The 24,871-nt window shown below is 43.4% G+C and overlaps 3 protein-coding genes across 3 annotated transcripts; 1 reads left to right on the top strand and 2 right to left on the bottom strand.

Moving 5' to 3' along the window:
* On the bottom strand, positions 1,999 to 4,262 carry LOC8079817 (60S ribosomal protein L13-2). The gene is made up of 5 exons (XM_002456825.2): positions 4,122 to 4,262; positions 3,674 to 3,807; positions 2,931 to 3,064; positions 2,521 to 2,679; positions 1,999 to 2,425 (listed from the first exon to the last, which is right to left on the bottom strand). Exons 2-5 carry the CDS (start codon positions 3,780 to 3,782, stop codon positions 2,201 to 2,203), a joined length of 627 nt encoding a protein of 208 aa, XP_002456870.1. The 5' UTR covers positions 3,783 to 3,807; positions 4,122 to 4,262; the 3' UTR covers positions 1,999 to 2,200.
* Positions 6,841 to 8,543, bottom strand: LOC8059374 (50S ribosomal protein L27, chloroplastic). The gene is made up of 3 exons (XM_002456824.2): positions 8,185 to 8,543; positions 7,246 to 7,347; positions 6,841 to 7,134 (listed from the first exon to the last, which is right to left on the bottom strand). Exons 1-3 carry the CDS (start codon positions 8,473 to 8,475, stop codon positions 6,958 to 6,960), a joined length of 570 nt encoding a protein of 189 aa, XP_002456869.1. The 5' UTR covers positions 8,476 to 8,543; the 3' UTR covers positions 6,841 to 6,957.
* On the top strand, positions 20,474 to 24,532 carry LOC8079816 (F-box only protein 6). Its single transcript, XM_002458957.2, has 2 exons — positions 20,474 to 20,879; positions 22,900 to 24,532. Exons 1-2 carry the CDS (start codon positions 20,791 to 20,793, stop codon positions 24,137 to 24,139), a joined length of 1,329 nt encoding a protein of 442 aa, XP_002459002.1. The 5' UTR covers positions 20,474 to 20,790; the 3' UTR covers positions 24,140 to 24,532.

The raw sequence follows: 24,871 nt of genomic DNA, 5'->3' as shown, positions 1-24,871 counted from the left end.
AATCAGTTTGGATCCTGTTGAACACGTTTCTGTGTCAGAAGCTGCAGTGAACATGAGCAAATGATCAACAGTGCAGTGGGCTGACACATCTGTGTCCTGTTAATTAGAATGGTGTAGCGATCTAGAAAACTTGAATCCAGCAAGTTGGTACTTACCCCTTCAGGCAATTTGCAACAAAAGAAATTTCAGTACTGGCAATGCCTAGATAGTAGATACCACCTTTGACAGAGAAGTTCAACAAAAAGGTATTACCCTTTAATTGAGTAACAGACTGGGAGATTAAGTCAAGATTAACACAAAACAGTCAACATGTTAGAAGTTTCCACTAGAATATATGTATGCACTGGGTGTATCTGAACCATAGATTTTCAGTCACAATGTTCAATTTCTCCACTGACTAATGTAGCACTGGAAATAAGTTTCATCCTGAAATCTATACATTCTCTGAATTTTAAGAGTATCTGTTAAGTTTTCACTGCATCAGCAAATGATACCAGAATTCAGCATAGATTCATCTTCTGCTCGCCCACTGTTCAACTGTTGCAACATGCAATAGCCAAAGACTTAAGGACTAAGGAACGATGGTGTTAAACTCGGCCCAGTATGTCCAATCCAACAAGACCTAGTGCAGTAGTGGCAATTATCGCCTCCCAAGGTCCCATTTCCTCCCTTTTGCAAATCTACTGAGGAGCCTACCAGTTGAGTGCAGTGTAGAACTTGTCCATCTTGAATACGGCAAGCACAAAGGTTTCTGTTTGTTTCTGCAATTTGCCTGTCACAAGTCACAACATGCATTGCGCGCGAGACATGTAAGGTTTGTGGAATTATGGCTCAGACCAACAGAATATGCTTTAGGATAATAATTGAGCAGAGAAAAGGGATCGCAATTGTTGATAGAAAAAGGGTTTCATTACCAGTTGGTGGTTGCATCATAGCTTTACTACTATTATGAGGTGTGGACTGTGAAGTCTGCAGGCAAAGGCATAACTTGTGATAAGCATTGCTGCATGGATGATGATTCTATTAGTCCACCTTTCTTCGTCATAAACACAAATTTTCTAACTGCCCATTCATTCACAATCATAAACACAAATTCTATAACTGCCCATTCATTTACACTTTGGTGTGTGCCTGTTGCTCCAACACGGCATCAGCCCACTGGCTATAGGGATGCAGATGCAGGCCAAGTTATCCCTGAACACGCAAAATATTTGCGTGTTCGCGGACAAGCCGCTTTGCATCTCTACCGGACCGCTGCCACATGCTACCAAGGCACTAGTTCTCTGAATTTCTCAAGGTTCATGGAGTCATGGTCTGCGAAAAAAGAAGATAATGAGCATTGCAGCATGCCGGAGCAAAACTTACATTGGTCACACTAGAGCAACTCCAGAAATTTCCCAAATGAACTCCCTATTTGGATTTTTTTTTGGTAAAAAGGGAAAATATCCTTTCAACAATTTGGTAAAACTCAAAATTATCGCCAAAAAAATCTACTCCAAAATATAAGGACTTGGCAAATCTCCCCTCCAACTCGCAAGTTTCCAACCCATAGGAACTCCGTATGTAATTGATAGGAACCATGTAGTCCCTGCAAAATCATCTAGGAAGCTAGTAAACTATTGAAGAGGAAGATAAAATGAAGTTGCTATTTATTTTGTTAATCCATAAGCCATGCCATCGGGGATCAGTACATCACCAAATCCTGTAATAATCAACCATGAACCATGTAGCAACACTCCGACAGAAGTAGATTTCATTTGACCTTAAATGACAAATTATAACATAAATACAACTTAAATTAATTAACCAAACAAGATCCACTCCAGTTGGCCCCCTCTGCTGTTTGTGGCAGACCTGCCAGTAACCCAACTGTAGAGGAACCGTTGCCAGATTTAAAAGGTGGTCTGAGGCCGCACAAGTCACATTTCAGATAGGCACCGAGGTCAGCTATGTGCCTATATGAATTTCAAGCAATCTCATGAAAAATTAAGCAAGGCATAACCATGCAAACGGGCAAGAATTCAATAACCCATTAGATAGCTGAGTTCGCAAACAAGTACAAGGTATCAAACAGTAGGACACCAAAATGTTTGTCTGGTCTCTATTTCCAGTACCCAAAAAAAACTTAGAACAAGCACTTGATGGTAGTAGCATCCACTAATGGCTGAATAGAACAAAACAGGTACTATGTTCGGCCACTTCACTTCTTATCTTCCTTCTCCGCCTCAGCTGCCTTCTTCTGGCGGGCACCGAGGTGTTTCTTGTTCATCCGCTCAAGGCGGAGCTTGCCATAGGCTGCAAACTCCTTCATCTCATCTGTAACCTTCACAACCTCAACTGAGCGCTTCTCACCACGAGTAATTGGCATGTAGTCACCCTGGACCTGGGTTGCGGTGGCAAGCTCCTCTGGAGTAGAGTCACCAGCCTGTGATGAAAGTAGATGAAAGGCATTAGAGATTGAAGAAGCTAGGACAATTCCTTCAAAAGGTACCTTGTTAAGGAAAAGATCACTGCCCATACCTTGACCTTGCGAGCACGCCTTGGGAAGATAACCAGCTTGGCCTTGTATGTCTTAAGCCTCTGGACATTGGCCTGCAGTCCCTCGAGGGATTTGTTCTTGCGGCGGTGATCCACAGAAATGCCAATGGTTGGAGCAAGCTTCTTTGGAATGCCCGCAGCCTGCAATCAACATAATAACTTTTAGTGATTCACCAGAAGGTAATTCAAGAAGGAAAAATGAAAGCCTGATGCCATGTCTGAAACAAAATCTAAACACCATACAACTATGACTTACAATGAGACAAAAATTTCCAAGCTACTGATTAAAAACATCAAGATGTGCCATCATGCAAACATACTACAGCATTTGAGAAAGCCACATGGCTCAAGGGCAACTGATATGGAAGGGCAATAACAGAGCAATGCATCACCTTCAGCTCCTCAAGGGTAAAGCCTCTCCCGGCCCTTGACTTCATGTTGTACTTGAGAGTCTGGCATTGAACAATGGGGCGAAGAGGGCCAGCAGTTGGGCGTGGGAATATCTTCACAGCCTTCTTTTGACGAGCTGCATCAAGAACATTTGTTTTGGTAAATGAGTGTAATTGTTGAGTAAAGCAAGGGAACTTTTATTTTGGGTTACTTCATCAATAGCATAATAGTTGTATAGCAAGGGAATACAATGCAATGCAAATCAGATACATGCAGAACAAACCCTATTAGCATCTCATGGTCATCTCGATTGGTGCTAGTAAATTCAATCAGTAGAAGACTAGTCAAGTAACATAACATTAACATAACGGGTCTGTTTAGTTAGGGTGGCTTGGGAGCCATCCAGACTTTGGCTAGTGCAGGTCTCATTACTAGGAGGAAGGTACGAACAAGGAACAGCACAGCTAACAGGTGTTAAAGTTTGACCAATGAAAAAACTATATTACATTCAATCAGGGATTCCTTCTTGTGTGAATAAGACTAGCAAACAGTATAGTATGCTCTTAAAACTAACTTAGCAACCCAATACGTCAAACTAAACCTTGCACAGGTTCATTATCGACAACAATGAGCTATTGCAATGCACATGGCAGGACGAACTGTTTATTAGCCAAACACTAGTTGAAATTGAAGCACGCGAAATATTATAAGTAGGCTGAAAGAGGTGAGGGGGCGATGAGCTCACCGATGCGGCGCCTCTGCTTGCGGGCGGGCTGGTTGAACCATGTCTTGACATAGTTCTGCCAGTGCTTCTTGAAGTGCCCGTTGGGGATGACGTTGTTGTGCTTCACCATTTTGCCTTCTCCCTCTCCTTCTTACCTGCACATAAAAAAACGCAACAGCGACGGAGTCAGCAGAGACGAACAACAAATACCACGGGAACAAGAATCAACGCTCCCGCCCTCGTTAGCAGCACAGTCTGGAGCAAGCCGCGACATCAACGCACGCATCGACAGCATCCCACAGCCTACGTTCAGTGCTAGGCAACCGATCAAGACACCGGCAAGATCCGCGCGCGCATCGCACAGCCTATGGCTAAGCAGTCGACCAAGAACCCGGAACAGACAAGCAAGCAATCGACCGGCGGCACGGAACGGAGGTAGGAAGCCGGCGAGCAAAGGGCAAAGGTCTACCTGTAGAAGAGGAGACGCGGCGGCGGCGCGAGGAGCTGAGGCGGAGGGGTGTGAAGTGGAGGCGGGGTTTTGGACTAGGGTTGGGTGCTTATAGGGGTCGGGGGCACGCCGCGAGCCCTAGCTTGGACGGCCGAGATCTCACCGTTCCTGTCACGGAAATGATGGGCCGTTGAGTAGGCCTCAACGGGCCTTCTTGGGAGGAAAACTTCCGTTAGGTGGGCCTCTTCGTCCCCGTTCAGGCCGGCTTCGAAAGTCTGCATGGTAGATTTTTGGGCCGTAGAGACGGAGCATGCACGGTTTCAGATTTTGGGCAAATGGTCATATTTTTTTCTGATTTATTTAAATTGAAATAAATATAAAATTCTATGATTTTTTTATAAAAGAAAATTAGTCCCTATTGTTTTCAGAAAATATAAACCGTCTTAAAATCAATTAGGTTACCAAATTTGGCCAGTATTGATAGTTTGAATCATAAAAGATACGTATCTGGTTTTAGAATCACGCGATCAAAAATAGATTGGGACAATGGTTGGATGGTCTCAAATAAAGTAGGACAATTGTCAGGAACTTACTTTTACACCACAAGCAAGTGCTGCATTTCATGAGAACATGGTTTTGCCAGGAAACAGGTTAGAATAATAGCTCAAAGCATGCCCGGTCAATTATGTACCTTTTGAAGATATTATTCTCTGAGAACGCGTTAGCAATATTCTACCCAGCTAACAGGGTTAACATTAGTTAAACTAAACTGAAGGTACCTGATGGCTATGACTTACAGCAATCAAAATCCACATGAAAACAGCAATGGGTTCCTGGAAATGTGAGAAGGGAAGAGATGCACCGAAGGAAGGGCTTCAATATCCGATGGAACATACATATCTGAATCCAGAGATTCAGTATCCATATCCGAGTACTCAAATTCAGACATATTCATCTAATATAATGTCATCATCCATTCATATCTTCTCCAAACCATTTGACTGAATTCGAAAAAAAAATGATAGCTATTTTTTTCATATCTGTAGGTATATGTCCGTTTCCTCACAAACTCGCAAAGTGCTAAGTGAAACTGTGGTACAGAACATTATGCACATGCTTAATCACCTACAGGCTACAGATACTGGTCTCTTATAAGATTAATGGGCAAATGTATGGTCTCAGCTCTTGCCTCTTGAAGATGCATTTGTTAGTAAGGTGAGAGCAACAATATTATATCCTGCAAGCAGCATCAACATCGCTGGTATAAAGAAACAAGAGAGTGAATCCTCGAGAAGGAATTCCTAAAATGTTTCAAGACACCAAAAGTCTGAAAATAAATTTTGTAGGCATGGAAAATACTCCATGTCAAAAAACAACCATGACACATGAATTTCCACTTATTGTAGTATGAGATGAGATGCCAGTTTCGATCTTTTTCAAACAATTCCACATGCACGAAAGAAAGATTCTGCCTTTTGGGAACATTGAAAGAGAGAGCGGGGAAAAAGATTCCACATGTACAAAGCTTGAGGAAAAACAAGGTGTGCCTTCAATAATGCTTGATTTGGCGCCATCACTGACCAGTGATACCGGCTCCTGCACCACGGGATGTCTTCGTATTGTGTTTCTTGACTTGTTTCACTAGAGTTGAGGGACCAGGAAAAGGTCTTAAATACCCTCTGGCAGGCCAATTTTATTGGAGAAAGCCCAACCTGAGGCTCATGCCCCTCTTTGCTTTGCTTCAGCAAAAGCAAGCCACCAGAAATCACAAGAAAGTTTTTAAAAAAAGGGGGAGCAAAACACTATAAAAATAGCCCTTTAGGATTTCTTTTCTGAATGTGAGATCAATGCCTAATCTACAAGGTTCTTTAAGAAAAGGCCTAAACTTTGTTGTAGCTCTAATAATTAAGGATATTGTTCTCCTTGTTCAAACTGAATTGGTACTCGCTACTACTTTTATATTATTCTAGAGCAGTGTTATCAGAAATCAATAGTATCGTTTCTTGGTAAAATAAATATGAGAAAGTAGTAGTGATATTTTTTTATTTGCAAAAAAAATGTACTGGCTATAAGAACACTAGTGGGTGATTAGGTCCCTAAGGAATATAAAACATAAAAGCAGGAAATTAAATTGTCTGGTAGCAATTAAACCTAAACCCCTTCACTCCCTCCATGTCAAAAGTGTTTTTTATTTTTGGCGAAGAAAGTTGCTTCTAGTAAGACCTGAACCACATATCATGCCCCAGCGATATGTCGCTGTCTTGATGCATTGTAACAGGTGGGATCTATCAGGCACCACTATTTTCAAGATTCAGGGCAGCTAAGGAATATAAACACTACTAAGGAAGATTCAGTTAACAATGTCCTTAAGGAATATAAAAAAGGAAACGGAACAGTTTGGTTGCATGCCTGTGCCCCACAATTAAACTTAAACCACTTTATTGGCCTCCATCTCAAAAGGACATTTTCACAAAGGAGAAGGTTGCTCCTAATAAGATCTGAACCACATAGCCCCCCCCCCCCCCCCCTTTCCCAGCGATGATGATGTTGTTTATGAGTTGATGACTTGGTGCATTGCAACATAGGCTATCTCTTAGTATCACTATTTTCAAGATTCAGGTCAGCTCTGACAAACATCCATCACATGGTCACACCATTACGTGGAGTTTGTGGTCTAGGAAGTTGGAATAACCCCCACTGTGACTCTAAAGCATAACTACCACACAAAGGGCACAAGATGTAGAACATATCTAAACAACATGTAAATATAACCTTATATAGATCATGTGTCTTACAATTCAGGGAAAAAATATGTAACAAGGGCTGTGAAAAAGAGAAATACTACACAGGAAACTTATCAGCAGTCGGCGCTGGCCTCAGAGTTTTTGTCAACAGCAGCTAGTACCAATTGAGGCTCAGTAGCTCCCTCCGCTCTTGCCTTCTTCCGTTCACGCCGCATGCGGAAGTACTCTCTCTTCCTTGCTCTGTAACTGTTTGGGTTTTCAGGCTCTTTCTCATATGGGTAAACACTTACCTATTAAAGGAAAGGTAGTCAGATGAGCATATATCTGGTATGCCACCAGATCTCATTCAGATGCAAGTAAAAGCAGATTTCAGTAAGTAATAACTAGTAAGATACAGCTACCTTTTTCTTGTCTGGACCATACTTCTCAAACTTGACTAGTCCATCAATCAAAGAAAAGAGTGTATGATCCTTGCCCATTCCAACGTTATTTCCAGGATAGACCTGAAATGTCCAAAAGATCTATTTAAGAAAAATAAAAGCGGCAAGGAACAGAAATGTGGACCAAAATGAACTCTATGCAAAGGACACAATGGTATACACCATACAGTAACCATAATATACAGATATGTTGAATATTGGAGGCGTGGCGGTAAGTAAGCTCTTAAAGATGGACCTACCAAACATAAGACATGTTAGCTATGTTAGTTCATGAATTTTCTTTTGCAAGGCACGCACATTTGACCATCTTACAGTACGCGTAGTATTGAGCAACTATGTCTGACCAAGTGTGCAGAGTAAGTTCATCACCAGTTGGCTCTACAGTGCATTGAGGTTAGAAGGTTACATTGCTAGCAATTCTGAAACACCTGGGAAGCGCAGTTGAACACATTTGTGTCCTGTTATCTGAGAAATGCAAGAAACTGCAATATTTCCTCATTTGCAGAGTGTTAGATTAGAGTTGGGAAATGCAGTAATGCACAATGGTAGCATCCAATGCGTGAAGTGACGCCCCACTGACAAGCATTCTATGTACATCATAAGATTCTAACATTTCTCAATCCGTCATCCTTATGAAGGCACAAGTTAGGGTTAATTCAAGTTTCTTTTTTTAAGAACAGCCTTAGAGTCTATCTAATAATCTTAACCTGCAGCAGCAGCAGTTGATCAGCAATCAAACGCTAGTCAGATGAGCTATGTCACCCAGCAGAGCCAGTCAACAAGTTAGTATCCAGTATCCACGCAGACAAGAGCCTAGGTTGTGTTACTAATCCAAACAGTAAAGGAAGCAAAGCAGTAACGGGGAAGGGAATCGACGGGAGCAAGAGAAGAGGGCAGGACCCTGGTGCCGCGCTGCCGGATGATGATGGCCCCGGGCTTGGCGACCTGGTCGCCGTATATCTTGACCCCGAGGCGCTGTCCCTTGGAGTCTCGTCCGTTCTTGGTGCTCCCGGCCCCCTTCTTGTGCGCCATCTGGATGGTGAGCCGCCGCGCCGGCACCGACACGCCCACGGCGCCGCTGCCGCCGCCGACGGAGAGCGAGACGCGGTCGCCGCGCAGGAAGGAGGTGGTGGTGGGCGCCAGGGAGAGGCCCTTGAAGGCCCCCGCCAGAGCGAACGCCATGGAGGCCATGCGCGGAGGAAGCTGGAGCCTGGAGGGAGGCAACGGCAGTTTGGGAAGGAGGGGGAAGAGAGCAGATGAGGCGGTGAAGCGAGGTGATAACGAAGCTGTGGAAGGGGAGGACCGGGAGGCGTGGGCTCGTGGTTGGCCCAAATGTTTATGGGCCATGAGATTTTGGGCCTTACACACAGATGGGCCTTATGATGCTTGCAGTTACTGGCTGAATTGAAAGAAGGGAAATGCTGCTGCTTCTGGCCCATTTTGGTCCTTCTAGTCTTGTAGTTTTATTAGGCAAGGCAAGGCAAGGCACCACAGCAAAATGGTGGTGGTATCAGATTCAAAAAAAAAAAAAAAAAAAGTGGTGGTGGTATCAGGAAGGATTCAGTGAGGTATATCGTCTTCTTCCTCCCTTGGCAGTTGCAGAGAGGCAGACAGAGCTGAAGGGCCACAGCGTCGGCATGTGGGAGATGATGGCCGGGGAAGGTAGCTACTAGAGTGACAGGCAGGCTAAACACCGTGGGAGCAGGAGCAAAGAGCAGTAGGCAATAGAAGAGCATGATGATGAGCTTGACCGGCAAAGGCAAAGCTGGAGATGGAGAACAGGACCGATTCCTTGCATGGACACACGGCATGATTGGGATCCTTGACCAAAGCGCGGCATTTTGGGGGGTCCAAGTTAATCATGGCCCAAACCACACAACAGAGACCCCACCACTACCCACTAATCTTCCCCCCTGCCTGCTGTGCAGCTGCCCGGCCCGGGGCTTCAATTCTTCCCCTACTACTGTTTGCTTCTCGATCGATTTGCAGTCACTGGCATTCCGATCTGATCTCATGACATCTTGTTTTTTTCAGAAATTCAGACGCTCTGATCACTCACTGCTGTTTAATTTACGTACTCTGCCGTGTGCTCGATCGTTTGATTTCCCTATGGATATTTTGAACGAGGAAGGAAGCCGGAAAATTTCAGCGCCATCAGTGATCGGCATCGTCGAGATCTCTCGCGGAGCACGCCGGCGGCGTCCCGTCAGTCGAATCAGCCAATCGCGTCCGCGCACCTGTTGCGTCGGCGGTCGTGCCGGGCCGTCGACGTCCGTCGTATCAGCTTTGCGGGTACACCCGACCGACGCTGCCTGTTGTTGACGGCGGTGCCTGCTGCCGGCGGTGGGTCGCACGCCCACAGCTCAGTCACGGCATGCACCATCAGCACGTACGGGAGGGAGACATTGACCGGAGGGGGAGGGCGATGCGACGCCGGCGATCATTGCCTCGTCTGACGATTCGCCGGCGACACCCACACCCTGACCCCGACCGACACAATCCGGCAGACCTCAGGTCCTTGCTGGGCCACGCGGTCTCGCCACCGACGCGTCTCGCTACTCTCGGTAAATAACTCTTCCGCAGGCTGAGGGAGCACTTTTTTTTAACTGTTGTTTGTAAGAAACTTTAATTTACCTGCGGACTGCGGTTGTAAATATAATTGAGCTTCAGCAAGACAAGAGTTAAAAAGAACTGTTGGTAAGAAAATGAAGAAAAGAAAAGATAGTACAGGTAGTGATCGATCTTGCACGGTGAATAATTTGGACACAGTGATTGTCAAGACTGGAAAAGGCAATCAAAGGACGTGGAAGGGAAAAGGGGGAATGCTTGCTGCCCGGGTCTCGACGAGAATGATGGGGAATCAGATAAACCGAAGCCGTGACTGTAAAAAAAGCTAAGGTTTTGAATTTGTGATGCCTTTATTTGGTCTCACAGCGACATTAGTCTCCGGGCATGATGGTGGATGTGAATGTGATCCCTTTCCCCCTCCCGCTCTCCCATCTTAACCACTCAGGTCTGATAGCCTCCAGGTTTGGTGTGTCGGCAATGGTGCGTCAGTTACCGTCCAGTATAATAGTGTAATACATGCATGTCTTCTCGTTCGGTTCTGTACACAAAAATACTACCTCCGTTCTAAATTATATAGTTTACTTTATTCTAACTTTATCTTAAGTTAAAGTTTCAAGTTTAGATCATGGTATGTTTAAAAAACATATACAACTTCTGTTTAGAATAAATGTAATTAAATGTGATTCGTTTTCTTTTCTTTTTAAGCTCGTGAGATCCTAGCTCAACTACATCACGTGTTGGGACGTCTCCCGTGGTACGACAAAATCACTAGCTGACATAGTGACAAAGACGGTCATCACAAGTGAGTAAGGCCTTGTTTAGTTCACCCAAAAAACCAAAAACTTTTCAAGATTATCCATCACATCGAATTTTGCGGCACATGCATGAAGCATTGAATATAGATGAAAACAAAAACTAATTGTATAATTTATCAGTAAATCACGAGACAGATCTTTTAAGCCTAGTTACTCTATAATTAGATAATGTTTGCAAATAAAAACAAAAGTGCTACAGTGCATAAAAAAATTTGTTGTAGGAACTAAATAAGGCCTAAAGAAAGAGAGAAAAGAAGAGGATGCACATGACATTATGGCAATGAAAGTGGAGTGTACATGTCACACACAGTTGGTTTCTCGATGAACGTGTGAGCCTATTGCTTAAGGGCGTCTTCAATAAAAATCCAGCAACGACGGCTGATGTGGATGAGTGAGAGATAAAATGAAGTTTATCTGTAATCTCTCTCCTATTTGCCCCCACCTGCTCCTCTCTCTTATTCTCAAACAACGTGAAATTGCTCAGCGATTTACTTGATGCTAGCGAGGCCTCTCTTTTCTGTTTTTTTTCCTTCCATGTCGGATGCAACCAGCAGCGTAGCTACCATGGCTAACGAGTTTCTTTTTTTTTTTATCTTCTCTCCCTTATCCAGGTGGGTTAAAATATAATAATACCTGCTATCTATATTCAAAAGCTTGTTGTTGGGGACGCCCTTGTACGTGCACCAGAAAGAAAAGAAAAAAGACATTCATGCTTTGACCACGCACACGTGGAGTTAGAGAGCTAGACGTCTGAATTCTGAAACAGTATCAGCAGTTGGCTGCAGTTGCAAAGGATCCTGCCTAGTAACACCCTAAATTTTGCTTTTTTAAAAATAGAGCTAAAATAATTTATTTTGTATTTCTATACTCATGAAAATATAGTAAAATGAAACTTTTCCTTAAATTAAAATTCATCCTAGGGTTTAGCAACGTTGTTGTACATACATACATACTGATACATATGTTTTATGTGATGTTTGTTTGTTGCTCCTTCGTGAGTTGAGACTAAGCAAAGTTTTTAAAATTGCGTTTACTAGAACGATCTTCCTTGGTCAGTACGTCTTTATCTTTATCTACAACCAAATTCCTTGTTTCTAAGCTCAAGTTGTTATTAGGAGCTTCCTAAAATCTTTTCTTTGTCACTCAAAGCACTTCTTTTAGTTCCTCGTCCATCAAGCAATCTCTACAAACTTTTCGAGAATTTTTCCAGCATCTGTTCTCACTTTTCTGTGAGCATTATCTAATTTTTAGATGCTCTAAACAATCTTATCATGAGCTCTAAAAACTTTATTTGGGTTCCTCATATTCTAAAATATCTCTAAGAATTTTCTCCAAATTTTTGAAGCCTTCGAAGTATTTTTTCAGGCCTTAAATATCAATTCTGGACTTTTTTGGAAGTATTTTAATCTTAAAATTCATTAATTCCGAAAATAATAAACCCTAATCCTCTTTCAAGTCGTCTCAACTCTCAAGCCTTATTATATGTAAATCACGTCATCCAAGGCACCGTCATCAAGTCTTTGATCCACGCCGCCGTCTCGTCTTGCATCCTGGCCACCAAAGATTTGTGTCATCTTCCTCCAAGTCTGATCACCTTCGACTCAGAGTCACCGATGACGATCCAGCATGCCTACCTTCAAGCGCTGCTACTTCGTTTCCTCGCTGCAATCGAGACCGAGTCTGGAGCCAGCCCCTGCTTGTCTCCTACCGAGCAGCCGCCGACGCCTGCAGCTTGAACGCCGTCCGTACAGGCCGTTGTGACCCGTGCCGCGGCTTGAGCGCCACCGCGCGGTTGCCTGGTCCTGCTGCTGGCTTGGTCAGATGGCCGTCTGCTGCCTGTTCCCTGATGTCTCAGCTCTCCAAAGCACGAGCGCCTGTGCCTGTTCCCTGATGGCCAAGGTTACCCACGCAAGGAGAAAGAAGATGACCGTATTCACAATTTCGCCGCTGGTTCGTTTATTCGCTTTACGCCCGATTCGAGTGGTCTAGTTGCATTAGATTCATGTTTTATGAATATAGTTAACTTGATTAATGATTAGTTAATGTCCTTTTAAGTTAAAAGCGACTTAGGTTTATAATTTCAATCATAGTAAACAAAATAAATGCTGACATGATTAATATTAGCTTAAATGTCTCTTAGTTATAATTTATTTAGTTAAAAATGAGCATGTAATTAATTTGATTAATATTTCCCTGATGTTTTTTTTATTAAGAACAAGTTAAGATTTATATATCGGTCTTTCATAAAATAACTATAATATGGTTAATATCAACATTAATGTCCTTTCCACAATGATCTACTTAGATCTATCTCGAAACATAAAATTGGTCAATTAGTTGATTTCATATTTATTTATATCTCATAAATAAATTATAAGTGTTTAAACGACTTAAATAATATGAGACATGTTTGTAAATAAAACATGGCTAGCTTAACTCGGCACTTAAAATAATATATGATTTTATCTAATATAAATTAACAACTTTCTCATGGTTTTATTTAACTAAAATAAATCAAGCTTGTAATCATCTCTTTTCATTTATATAAATATAAAACTTCGATAGTCATTTCTTTATAACGATAGTTCCGTTATGAGCGTTTCTTGTGACCTTCTAGCATTAGCTATCTATTAGTACGCTCTTTTATCTTGTATGGTGTATTATTCTTAGTTGTTCTAATTGTTGTTTGTATGTTTGCCTATGTGTGGTGCTTGATACGAATAGACAAGAACTGTTTGTGGACGCTGAAGATCAGAAGATGATGACCAAAAACCGATGGTGTGAGAATTGATCGAGTGTAAAAGGCAAGTATAGCATTTGGATTTTATTTCTGTGGCCATGATCCTGTGACTAGATTAATGTTAAGTAATAAATGATAAAAATGACTTTTAGCCACTTGATGATTTATCTGTAAGTGATAACCGGGACAACAATACAACCATGAGGGCTATAATGGCTCTGGCTTTAGCTCAGTATGAAGACCTTTTCTAGCTTGTTAGAGGTTACCCGAAACGGCGGAGGGGCTGAACCGTTTTGGGTATAGTGCGAGCCCATGTCCTTATGTCTATAGGCTGCGCGTCATTGTGCCATTTGGAAGAGGGGTATCTATATCTGCGCGCAAAGGAAACCTTGTGACCCTAACATGTTAGACGAACTTTTGAAAGGCTTCATAGTGATCCCTGCCGACCTTCCTTGGTAGTGGGTTAAGAGGCTGATCACCTCGGGCGAAAGGGTAAATCATGACTCATGGGTAAAGATGTACAACCTCTGCAGAGTGTTAAAAACTGGTATACTAGCCGTGCTCACGGTCAAGAGCGGCCTTGGGGATTCTTGCATCGACGGTGATGATTCCTGTGTGTTAAATATGCTCATTATTTATTATTTAATACTCTACATTATTTATGTCACATTGATCATGAGATTGTGGGATATATACAATGCTATACTTGTTGAGTTCGACATGGACTCACTCTTGCTATTTCTCCCAAACTTTAGGAGATTTTAGGCTTGTGATCAACCAGTCAGTTGGATCCTGGAGAGAGAAGTTAATACCCGGAGTTTGGAGTTGTCTATCCGCTGTTTGCTATCAAAGGTTATCTCTTTTATACTAAGTACATTATATATTTATGCATTGTCTTTTGATATTACCTCTTATTTGTAGCTATATGTAAGATTTGGCTTCTAAGACTCATATATGGTGCATATCCGGCGGGTATTACATGCCTTCGTTGGATTGGCCGGATCACGCCTCCGATTTTGTCCAGAGTCAGGTTCAACGCTACTCCAGCAGCGATTCTCTATGACCACCAAAGGATGATGGCGCTAGCTGTGCACCAAATGCGGTGCGGTTCCGTGTCCATATGACAAAATTACCTACCGAGACCACAGCTCCACCATGTGTTTTTTTTCTCCCTTTATTTATTTTAGGCTTGGATGGGTTTATGGAGAGTACTAGCGTGTCTAGCGGAGGATATAGTGGAGTGCTTTTGTTGGCATGGCATTCGGGCATTGGCAATCATGATGATTCTTCATCATATCTGATCGATACACACACGGCTACCTACAAACTAGAAGGAGAATGGGTTGCAACAACCGCCGCCGCAGCTGCGTGCGGGCATTGCTATTTGCTTTAATTTGCCACACGATCGACGACTCTACTAGCCTTGTGTTTTCGTGGTTGGGTTTCGCCCAACCCAACTTTTTTCTGGCCGGTCTCAACCCACCGCCGGTTAGGAAGCTACATAAATGAGGAGACTACATATGCATATGGTAGAAGGGCTTTGATATATGTTTGGTGAAACACGTGAATGTAAAGAAAAGGGGAGCGGGGAAGAGGTAGTTGCTATACTCTAGACGGATGTTTTTATTTCAAAGATTTTATTTTAGTTGCGAATTAGAAGTGTTCGATTAGACAGTCAGATATGTCGTGGTCATCGTCTACCTCTCCGTGTTTTCTTCTTTCTTGACTCAAAATACTATCTTCTTTCTTGACTCAAAATACTAAATGAATTCTTTATCCTATATAACATGCCAACGACCATTGCTCCTTTGCCTGCCTTCTTGCACCTATTAGTCGACCACTCCCATGTTCACCTATATCACCACTACCTTTGCCATAACTCGTTTACCATTTGGATATCTTTTGTCACCTATAGCCAGTGGCGTTCTTGGATGACTTGAAACAATTACGGTGACTTGAAACCATATGAAAATAGTCTAAATGATCCTCAAGATGAAAATTATGAAAAGCAAACTTGCCTACTTCGCTCAAATGTAAAAATTGTCATTTCATCCCCCACTAAAACCATAAGTGGACAAATATGACAAAGAGCCATATAAGGAAGGAAAGTTGGATTTGAGGCTAATATAAGTAGGTAACTTCGAATCTAAAAGGGCTAAGGAAAGATTTTTCTTCATCTTTCTTGAGTCCAAATAGTCAATTAACTCTTCATCGTCCCTTCACATTTGGATGTTCTCCACCAATCATGTCCAATGGCATTCCTAACAACCCATGCGATGTCGATGCTCACCCCTTCACTGTTAGGTTGCTTGGTAGCCTTAGACTCCCCTGCTTATCCTAACAATTTTGGATTTGCATTGGGAAGCTAATCTCGTATGCTGGCGGTCAAAACATCTATGTTTTCTAGTCGAATGACCAGTGCTCTTAGTTTCGTGGTAAGAGCTTCAAGCAGTAGATGAAGTTATTTCTCTTCCCCTATGTTCGATTATTTGACTTATGCCAGCATTACGGAACAAAAACCATGAGAGGAGGATTACTTAAGCCGCAACTTGAAGATATTGATTTATTCCTTTCCTTCGTATTGTTGTTTTTATTTTGTATATCATAGTTTTATGTCTTAGCTACGTGTTTCATTGTCGGGAGGTGTGTGCTACCTCTTTATAATAATTATGATCTGATACGTATTCACTAGAAGATTTATGAAACCAAAAACCCTCTATTATATATAAAAAAAGTTAGACGCCATGAGATAAAAAATGTACCAGCCAACTTCTTTTCAAGGAAGGAAGTAAAACTCCGGTCATAACATGATAAAAATAATCCCTATGGCTTTAGTAACCGTCTTTCCAATGGCAATAATGCGTCATGAAGACTTATTATGCCCTGTGTGAAAGAAGTGCTTTAGTAAAAGCAGTAGGGGTGAGGAGAATAATTATCATTGCTAATTATTACCACGGGGAGACCAAGCCAAACCCTTCAAGAATGCAATGATCCAAGGAGCTGGAGACGGCATGCATGGTAGATCATCAAAGGGGGAAAGAAAAGGGGAGGGAAGAAACAACTGTTGAATGAAGAGGAAATAAAGGTGGGTAAAGAAAATGATAGCTGGCCATGAGAGTGAGTGAGAGCTAAGAGCTAACCGTTCAACAATGCAATGATCCCTGCCATCCAAAGCTACCACCTCCCCTCAGCTGTTAGATCTATCTACCGGAGCAAGAAAAAAGAAAAAGAAAGAAAAAGATGGAGAGAAAGAAAAGAAAAAAAAAAGAAAATGAAAAGGCATGCATTGAGGAACGAAAAGAAGAAGGCTTTGGGGAAAGTAATCTTTGGGTGATTACTGATTAGTAGTACTAGTAGCAGTAATAGTAATTGGCTAGGTGGCAATGCATATGCATGCACGGTGAAAGAAAGGAAAGGAAGAAATCATGTTACCTGATGATTCAACCGCCATGCATGGTGGGGCGTGTGAGTGTCGAATTGAAATTTTTGAAGAGAATAAAGCGAGCTAGGAAATTAAAGGTCTCTCTCGTACTGAGGCTCAGTGTCAGGCAGGCAGCTCACAGTCACAGAGCTAGCTGATGCTGATGGCTCGTGCGCTCCCCGTCCTCGTCGCGTCGTCGGGCCTCCACACGTGTGAGGGCCACCGTGCGGAACCACCACGCCCTTTTTGCTTTGCGATCGATGCCTCCTCGTCCTAAATTCTGCCTTTTAATTTCCACGAATAATCTGTCGAGGACTCTAAAAAAGAGATCATAGGCCGGTTGGAGCTAATAAGTAATAACTGACCCTGTTCGCGGCAGCTTCGTCTTTAGGTTGCGGCTACGGCTGTGTGGCGGTAAAAAAAAAAACTGACCCTCTTTGTGCCACCTGTCTAGGCTGCCCAGCAGTGGCGGATCCAAAAACAAAGTACAGGGAGGCTAAATAATAACAGATACTAATGGGCTGATGGGTCTGATAGCCTTTTTATGTGTTTTTTATGAAACAATTCTCCACTGCTATTGAGCTTCGCCCAGTGCAATAGCCCGGGCAGCACGGGCCGTACATCCACCCCTGCTGTCCAGCGACTTGTTCTTAGACGTTCTTCAGTTTTATTCTTTCCATAGATTCCACCATAAATAGATTATAACACTGTTTTCAGTGTATAAGGATCCTGTCATTCCAACTGTTTCAATCCCTAAAAGGCCAGGATTGGGTCGAAATATTTAGAAAATTTTGGATATCGCTTGCTCGTCACATTTTTGCTAGTTACTCCTATTTTCCGTTCGGTGGTAGATAGTGAGCCGAGATCCGTGGGAGCGTCATTATTATGTTTTTATTAGAAAACAATATAGATTATGATGACAATGACATGTATATATGTGTATCTTGGAAACCACTACAGCTGCCGCAACTATATGTATCGAGTGCATGTATGGAGTGTTTGTTGCAGGTGCATATTTGTTTGTGCTACGTAGGAGTATGTACGTACGCAAAAACTAGTGCATGTCGCATATATACATAGACCTTGTTTAGTTTCCAAAAAAATTTACAAGGAAATTCAGATTTCTTCTTGTCACATTAAATCAAATCTTGCGGCGCATACATATAAATAAAAATAATAACTAATTACATAGTTTAGTTGTAATTTGCGAGAAGAGCCTTTTGAGCCTTGTTAATCCATATTTGGATAATATTTATCAAATACGAACGAAAGTACTACAATATTCATTTTGCAAAAAAAAAACTAAACTAAACAAGGCCATACTTATCGTGGTTGCGTGACGGATGGTATATGCATGCATGAATGGATGGGCAGATCGAAGGAGGAGGGGGTTGATGATTACTTTGAGGTAGAGGGAAGTTACCACTGCGGGTTCTTTCCATTCCAACCGCCCATGATGGCGAATAATGAGTAAACCCGGCCGATCCTTCCCCAACCACGGCAGGCTGATGACTGATGACTGCCGCTCTCGATCGCTTTCCCTCATCATGGAAAGCTCACTTGCAAGCCAGCTACAAATAAACTGATCATCAACCACCTCGATCGCTCCTCGTTCCTGCCTGCAGTTATTTATTATTAGCATTAGCAAGTGAAAAAACAATCGACGAAGTCTTTGGTGTAGTAATAAGTGCGTGTTTTTGTATGACTGTATTTTTTTGTTTTATTTTTTTTTGGCGAAAGTAAAGTCTGATAAATTTGACTTAGGACAAAGATGAAACGATTTGTGATTTGAAACGGGGACGCTAGCTACTACTTGCATTGGCTTTACGCGATCATTGCATCCAATGCAATTTGATTCGCTGATGGTCCTGAATATACATGATGGTGATTAGGCGCGGCCGGGCAGATTATCAAGAATTCAAGATCAACGAATCCGGGTGGATGGAGACAATTCGATCGCCACGGGGATCGAATCTGCTCATCAGCTCAGTCGATCCAAAGCACCTAAAGCTACGCAACCAAAGATTTGGCAGGCATGGGCCGCCCGGGTTGCCACCTTCCATAATGCTGTCCACCGGTCCATCCGGGCATCAACATTCTTAATCATGTCATCTGACCATTTCTTTTCTTTTCTCTTTTTGCAAGCACATTTTTTTTCATTTCTTGGTTAGTAACTATGCATACCCTGAATTTTATATCCCTCTAATGGACAATGGCGAGGGCCATGCTGGCGGGTATGGGGTCTAGCTTCTTGGCCCGAAGTTCGTGCTAGAGAGTTCCTTGGACGAAAGCTTGATGATGACGACGACGTCAGTGGGCGCCGCTTTCCCTGTTGGGGGTGTTGTGTCTTTCCATCTAGCATTGTCATCCAAGGGTGAAAACCCGGTCTACTATGGACGTGCAACAGTGGCGCAGTTGGCATTGCTCCCTCCCTGAAGGCGTTGCATTTGGACCCCATCAATGCTACTTTGATGTCTCATTCGCCGTTTGCGCTTCTCGGCGCCCGGTGGAGGTGGTTCTTGCAACATGAAGTCAAAGTTGTTGAAGCGGGGGGATATGGCTTGACAACGCTGACATGTGGCGGGCCCCTTTTCATCGTTGTCTAGGGCTCTACGAAGGGTCTGCATTCGCTAAGAGGGCAAGGTGCGGGTTCGTGACAAGAAGTCAGAGCCACTCTTGTTTGAGCTTAGCAACGATGGCTGGTTGCGGTCTCATGCTTTGGACACATTAGTAAGTTGCTTGTGGGTGGCCTGCCACTAGAAGTCGGAGCTGCGCGTAGCTTTGTTTTCATGCTCGACAACGATGACCCATGGTAGTGTGTCGTATTAGTGCTCAATCGCGTCGTGTGGGGTGGTTAGCTACTCTAGTGCTCCGTGGGCATCTCCTTTGTCTCACTTTCTTCTACATAAATTCATTCGTCGTAATTGAATGACAGAGCTCTTGCATTTATTTTTTTAAAAAATATATCCCTCTAATATATTATATATGTTTTTATTTCACTATACCTTTGGTTATACTTGGATGGGCAACAAGAAGATTCCGTACCAATTAGTATTGTGTTTTTTATACTGTTTTGAGGTTTTGGTATAACATTTTTCTTCCTCAAACATGCAAGAGCGTATCATTGTTTTAAGAGGAGAAAAAAAACATTTTACAAGTGATTGACCTGAGGCTGGCTGTTTTGGCATAACTGTTGTTACCTTTTTATGATACTATTTTTGATAGAAAAGGAAAACATCGTATTAATCGTTCTCAGATTTTGTGTTATAGCATGTCTCTACCTATGTTGAATCCTCGAGAGTTTTGACACTAGAATATATTAATCCTATCTTGTAACACATTGCCACACTACACCTATCATCAACCATATGTATTTTATTATCTATATAAACCATGGTACCATAACACCCTAAAGAATGGCATTGTCTATAATTATTATAAACCTATATGGCCAACACACACACTCAACCACGCACATCTCTTCCAACACTACTCCTCTCTGACCCTCCACACAATCCAATCCAATCCAATCCCATTCCATAAGCCATAAACAAGAGGCATCATTGATGCTTACTTAAACCGCACCACACCCAACCAAGCAACCGCCAACCGATGACACTACCTATAAACCCCAGCCAGCAAGCAAAAGCAAACCGCACCAACACGCCTGCGACTGCGAGCGCGCGAAGCCAAGGAGCGCACGCACACGGCACGCGCGATGCACGCGGCGCCCTCACGCCGTCACCTGCTCCGCTCCGCTCCGCTGCCGTTCGGGTCCATTTAGCCGAGCGCGGAAAGGGAGGAGGCGCGAGCCGAGCCGAGGGGAACCCCCGACCCGACCCGACCCGGAACAGCAGCAGGAGGAGAGGAGGAGAGAGAGAGAGAGAGAGAGAGAGACACAGAGGGGCGCTGCGAGGAGGAGGCCGGCGGCGGCGCGCGCTCGCGGCGCCGGCGGCCCGGCGATGGGGGAGGTGGCCGCGCTGCGCCAGCTCGTCGGCCAGGTCCAGGAGCTCTGGGACCTCTACGGCGCCAACGCCCACCCCATCCCCAGGCAAGGCCAACCAGCGAAAGCCTCCTCTTCCTCTCGCCCCCTTTGTTTGTTTACTCCGCTCTCCCACCTCGCGCTCTCGTGCGCGCCGCCATCCCTGCCCCCCGCCTCGCGCGGATCTGCTCGCTGCGGTGAGGGGGGTTTACAATCGCATCGCGAATTTGCTGGCCTCGCTAGCTGCTTGTTTGTTTTGTACTTTTGTTTGTCGGTTGGTTGATTCATCTGCCGCGCGTGCTTGTTTCACCTACCCAAGCAGATTAGGTCGCTCGCGCAGATCTTCGGCATGCTTCTCTGCGCGACACAGGATTTCCGTTCACGATCCACTATCCCTGTCTCCGCGAATTGGTGGTACCTGTGCGCCCCCTACTTCGCGCTAGATTTGGGCCGTAGCGGCAGGGTTGAACGGAGGACCAGGGCGTGCGCCGTAGAAATGGAACAATCCCGTGACCCCCACCCTTTACTTTTACATTTTTGCTGACTTTGCTGTTGCTGGTTTATGTGCCCCATGCCATGGTCACAGGTTTTTGGCATTGCTCCATGCATAGGACGAGATTATTTACGCAGCCCCATGGAATTGAGCCCGGGAAAGTCCTCCACCCTAGGTTAGTTTAGCTTACATGACAGCCGATGATAATCTTAACATATCCCGGTCAGTTTGACTTTGGGGCCGCGTCGTGGAGCTTTGTTGGCGAGGGGACCAAAGCAAAGGGGAACGAGGAAATCAACTTACCTCACGACTCACGTGCTTTACTAGTTTTTAATGGAGGCAGACTTGGTAAACATGCTCCGGGGGCTTAGCTGGACATGCGGTGGAAACACGAGATGCCATTCTAATATGCAATATGCCCTTCCTGCGGCTGCGACTAATTCTAGCACTTATGTCACTGCTATTGTTCTTATGCGTGCTTCACTAAGCGTTGTGCTTGCAGTTCTTTTCTTTGCTAAAATTTTTCCGGGGTGGTTCTATGGAAAGTTATGTGTCATCTTGTAGCATGTAAATCGAGTTTTGGCAATAAGCAGCGCATGCTCCCTTGGAGTTCCAGGTTTTGGTTCAATGCCTGCTTAGGTCATGAGGGTGTGTTTGCTTGAAGTCCCCAACCAGGCAAGTGGATGATCCGAACCCATTTGGACGCCTGGGAAAGCTTCTCGCGTCTTGTCTGGATGTAATCCAAACAGGCCCACACTGCATTGCCTGTCAGACCATAAGGAATGTCCTCTCAGCCTCAATTTACCTCACATTCACATAGAATCCAGTCATTTGTGCTTCTGTTTCCCTTCACAAGAATATAATAGATTATCCTCTGTATACCAACTCTAATCTGCTGAGAAACATGTGATTGACATTGTTATTGATATGGTTCACTTGGTCGATCAGGGCACTTCTGATTGGCTGGCTAGTAATATCTAGGCTTCAGAGAGGATCGATCAATATTGATGGGAAAATAGATGACACGGTTGATACTTGTGCATTACAGAAAGCCAACTAGTTGATAAATTCTTATTTCCCATTGGACAAGCCAGAAAAAAAAACAGTTTCAAAGTACTCATTTTTTAGCGTAATTGTGTAGCTGCATTCAGCCAAGTGATTCTGTCAAATTGTTTACATGATGCTTTCATACTTCTGTATGCATTTTTGTCCAAAAAATGCTTTGAATGGTAAACAGCTAAACTGGGGGTTAGGCCTTGTTTAGTTCCCAAAAATTTTCAAGATTCCCCGTCACATCAAATCTTGCGTCACATGCATGGTGCATTAAATATATATATAAAAAAAACTAATTGCACAGTTTATCTGTAAATCGCGAGACGAATCTTTTAAGTCTAGTTACTCCAAGATTGGACAATGTTTGTCAAATAAAATAAAAACGAAAATGCTACAGTGTCGAAAACCAAATTTTTTTGCAAACTGAACAAGGCCTTATAGTTTGTATTATGCCTTTTCTTTTTCAGTAAAAAATCCATACCCTCTCTCGACTAGTTTTCCCTTATATAAGATGGACTAACTGGGTTTATCAATATCTTACAGGTGGTATTTACTTGACTTCGAACATGGTTCAATCAAGGATGATTATTGTGGGGGAAGGCCTGGATACAACTCAGAATTACTGAAGATCATGGAAACTAACCAATCTCCCCCTCGCAAACGACCGCGGAGAGATCGAAACCGTGAAAAGGCACCCTCAAACAAAACTGAAGTAATGCAACAAGAGATCTGGAGAGATTTCCCCGAAGATCTTTTTGAAACTGTCATTGCAAGGCTTCCAGTTGCTGCAATCTTTCGATTCCGCACCGTCTGCCGAAAGTGGTCTTCTCTTTTGGGCTCAGACAGTTTTTCTCATCAGTACTCTGAAGCTCCACGTGGACTGCCATGGTTCTATACAATCACCCATGAGAATGCAAACAACAATGTTGCAATGTATGATCCTTCGCTGAAGAAATGGCACCACCCATCCGTTCCTCTCACTCCTACAAAGATAGTTATTCCAGTGGCATCCGTGGGTGGTCTTGTATGTTTATTGGATCTGAGCCACAGGAATTTCTACATTTGCAACCCTCTTATGCAATCACTCAAGGAGATCCCACCAAGATCAGTTCAGGGATGGTCAAGAGTCGCTGTAGGGATGGTGTTGAACGGAAGAAGTTCTAGTGATGGCTACAAAGTAATGTGGTTAGGAAATGATGGGACTTATGAAGTCTATGACTCTACAAAGAACATGTGGTCTTGCCCTGGATCTTTTCCTCCGGGCATCAAACTTCCACTTGCTCTAAATTTCAGGTCACAGCCTGTGGCGGTTGGCAGCACGGTATACTTCATGTGCGCAGAACCAGATGGTGTTTTGTCATATGATGTAAGCACCGGGATTTGGAGGCAATTTGCCATCCCACTGCCACTGCATCTGACTGACCACACACTTGCCGAGTTCCAGGGAAGGGTTATGCTAGTGGGTCTGCTGTGCAAAAATGCAGCGACCTGCGTCTGCATATGGGAGTTGCAGAAGATGACTCTCCTCTGGAAGGAGGTGGACAGAATGCCAAATATCTGGTGCTTAGAGTTCTACGGTAAGCACATGAAGATGACATGCCTGGGCAACAGTGGTTTGCTCATGCTCTCCTTGAAGGCGAAGCGTATGAACCGCCTTGTTACTTACAACCTTTTCAAAAGGGAGTGGCAGAAGGTTCCTGATTGCATGCTACCATGCAGCCGCAAAAAGCAATGGATAGCATGTGGCACAGCGTTTGATCCGGTCCCCTGTGCCTTGGCCTGACATGGAGTGTACCTTCTTTGGCCGAGCATGCTAATATTTTAGTCATTTCATATAATTGGTCTATTATCTTTAGATATTTCTATGTTGTTGTGACAAGTTCTGCAAAACCGCATCACTGTGGTTTGTTTTGTATCACGCTGAAGCAATCAAACTGTTTCCTTCTATTACCTGCTGCTACTTGGGTCAGTGCTACATCAATTGGGCAAGCCGACCTGAATATGTTTCATGGAAGTCAAAAATGGAACGCCAGGTATCTGTATGGTCTTGGTTTTGGTATGTTTTGTCTGTGTCCCGTTTAAGCTTGTAATCTTTCTGAACTTGCAGTTACCTGCCCAGAACTGAGTTTATTATACAATAAAAAGAACGGGATGTTAATGTTTTGATTCTGGTGCATAGAGATGAGTGGTGCTTGTTATTACCATGAAAATATCCGTACTTCTGTTTCAGTCTGCTTACTATTTCTGTGTTACTTGAAGTTGTTTTGATGCCTGAATTGTTTGCTGCACACTTCGTAGATTCCAGTCATTCTGAAATCTACATTCTACACTAGCTCCCGTGTCAGAAGTTTAGGTTTCTTATGTACAATACAGTAGATGCAAGGATATTTGGAGGAGCATCTTGATCCTCGTATCTTATTGTGTTCTGAAATCTCTCGCTACAAAGCGTAAAACGTATACGATTCCAGTTCAGAAACAAAAGCTCACACATATGCTGCTCAAACGATGTAAAAAA

This window comes from Sorghum bicolor, chromosome 3 (genome assembly GCF_000003195.3).
Source record: "Sorghum bicolor cultivar BTx623 chromosome 3, Sorghum_bicolor_NCBIv3, whole genome shotgun sequence".
Classification (NCBI taxonomy): domain Eukaryota; kingdom Viridiplantae; phylum Streptophyta; class Magnoliopsida; order Poales; family Poaceae; genus Sorghum; species Sorghum bicolor.
The sequence above is the reverse complement of the archived record's forward strand: the minus strand, read 5'-3'. Positions and strand labels throughout refer to the sequence as shown.

Excerpts from the sequence above, each read along its gene's own strand:
- LOC8079817 (XM_002456825.2), bottom strand. The coding sequence starts at position 3,782 with ATGGTGAAGCACAACAACGTCATCCCCAACGGGCACTTCAAGAAGCAC. Across the intron at positions 2,680-2,930 it reads TTACCCTTGAGGAGCTGAAG|GCTGCGGGCATTCCAAAGAA; the intron begins GTGATGCATTGC and ends TGTTGATTGCAG. Across the intron at positions 2,426-2,520 it reads GGCGTGCTCGCAAGGTCAAG|GCTGGTGACTCTACTCCAGA; the intron begins GTATGGGCAGTG and ends CTTTCATCACAG.
- LOC8059374 (XM_002456824.2), bottom strand. The coding sequence starts at position 8,475 with ATGGCCTCCATGGCGTTCGCTCTGGCGGGGGCCTTCAAGGGCCTCTCC. Across the intron at positions 7,348-8,184 it reads TCCGGCAGCGCGGCACCAGG|GTCTATCCTGGAAATAACGT; the intron begins GTCCTGCCCTCT and ends TGGACATTTCAG. Across the intron at positions 7,135-7,245 it reads ATGGTCCAGACAAGAAAAAG|GTAAGTGTTTACCCATATGA; the intron begins GTAGCTGTATCT and ends TTCCTTTAATAG.
- LOC8079816 (XM_002458957.2), top strand. The coding sequence starts at position 20,791 with ATGGGGGAGGTGGCCGCGCTGCGCCAGCTCGTCGGCCAGGTCCAGGAG. Across the intron at positions 20,880-22,899 it reads AACGCCCACCCCATCCCCAG|GTGGTATTTACTTGACTTCG; the intron begins GCAAGGCCAACC and ends AATATCTTACAG.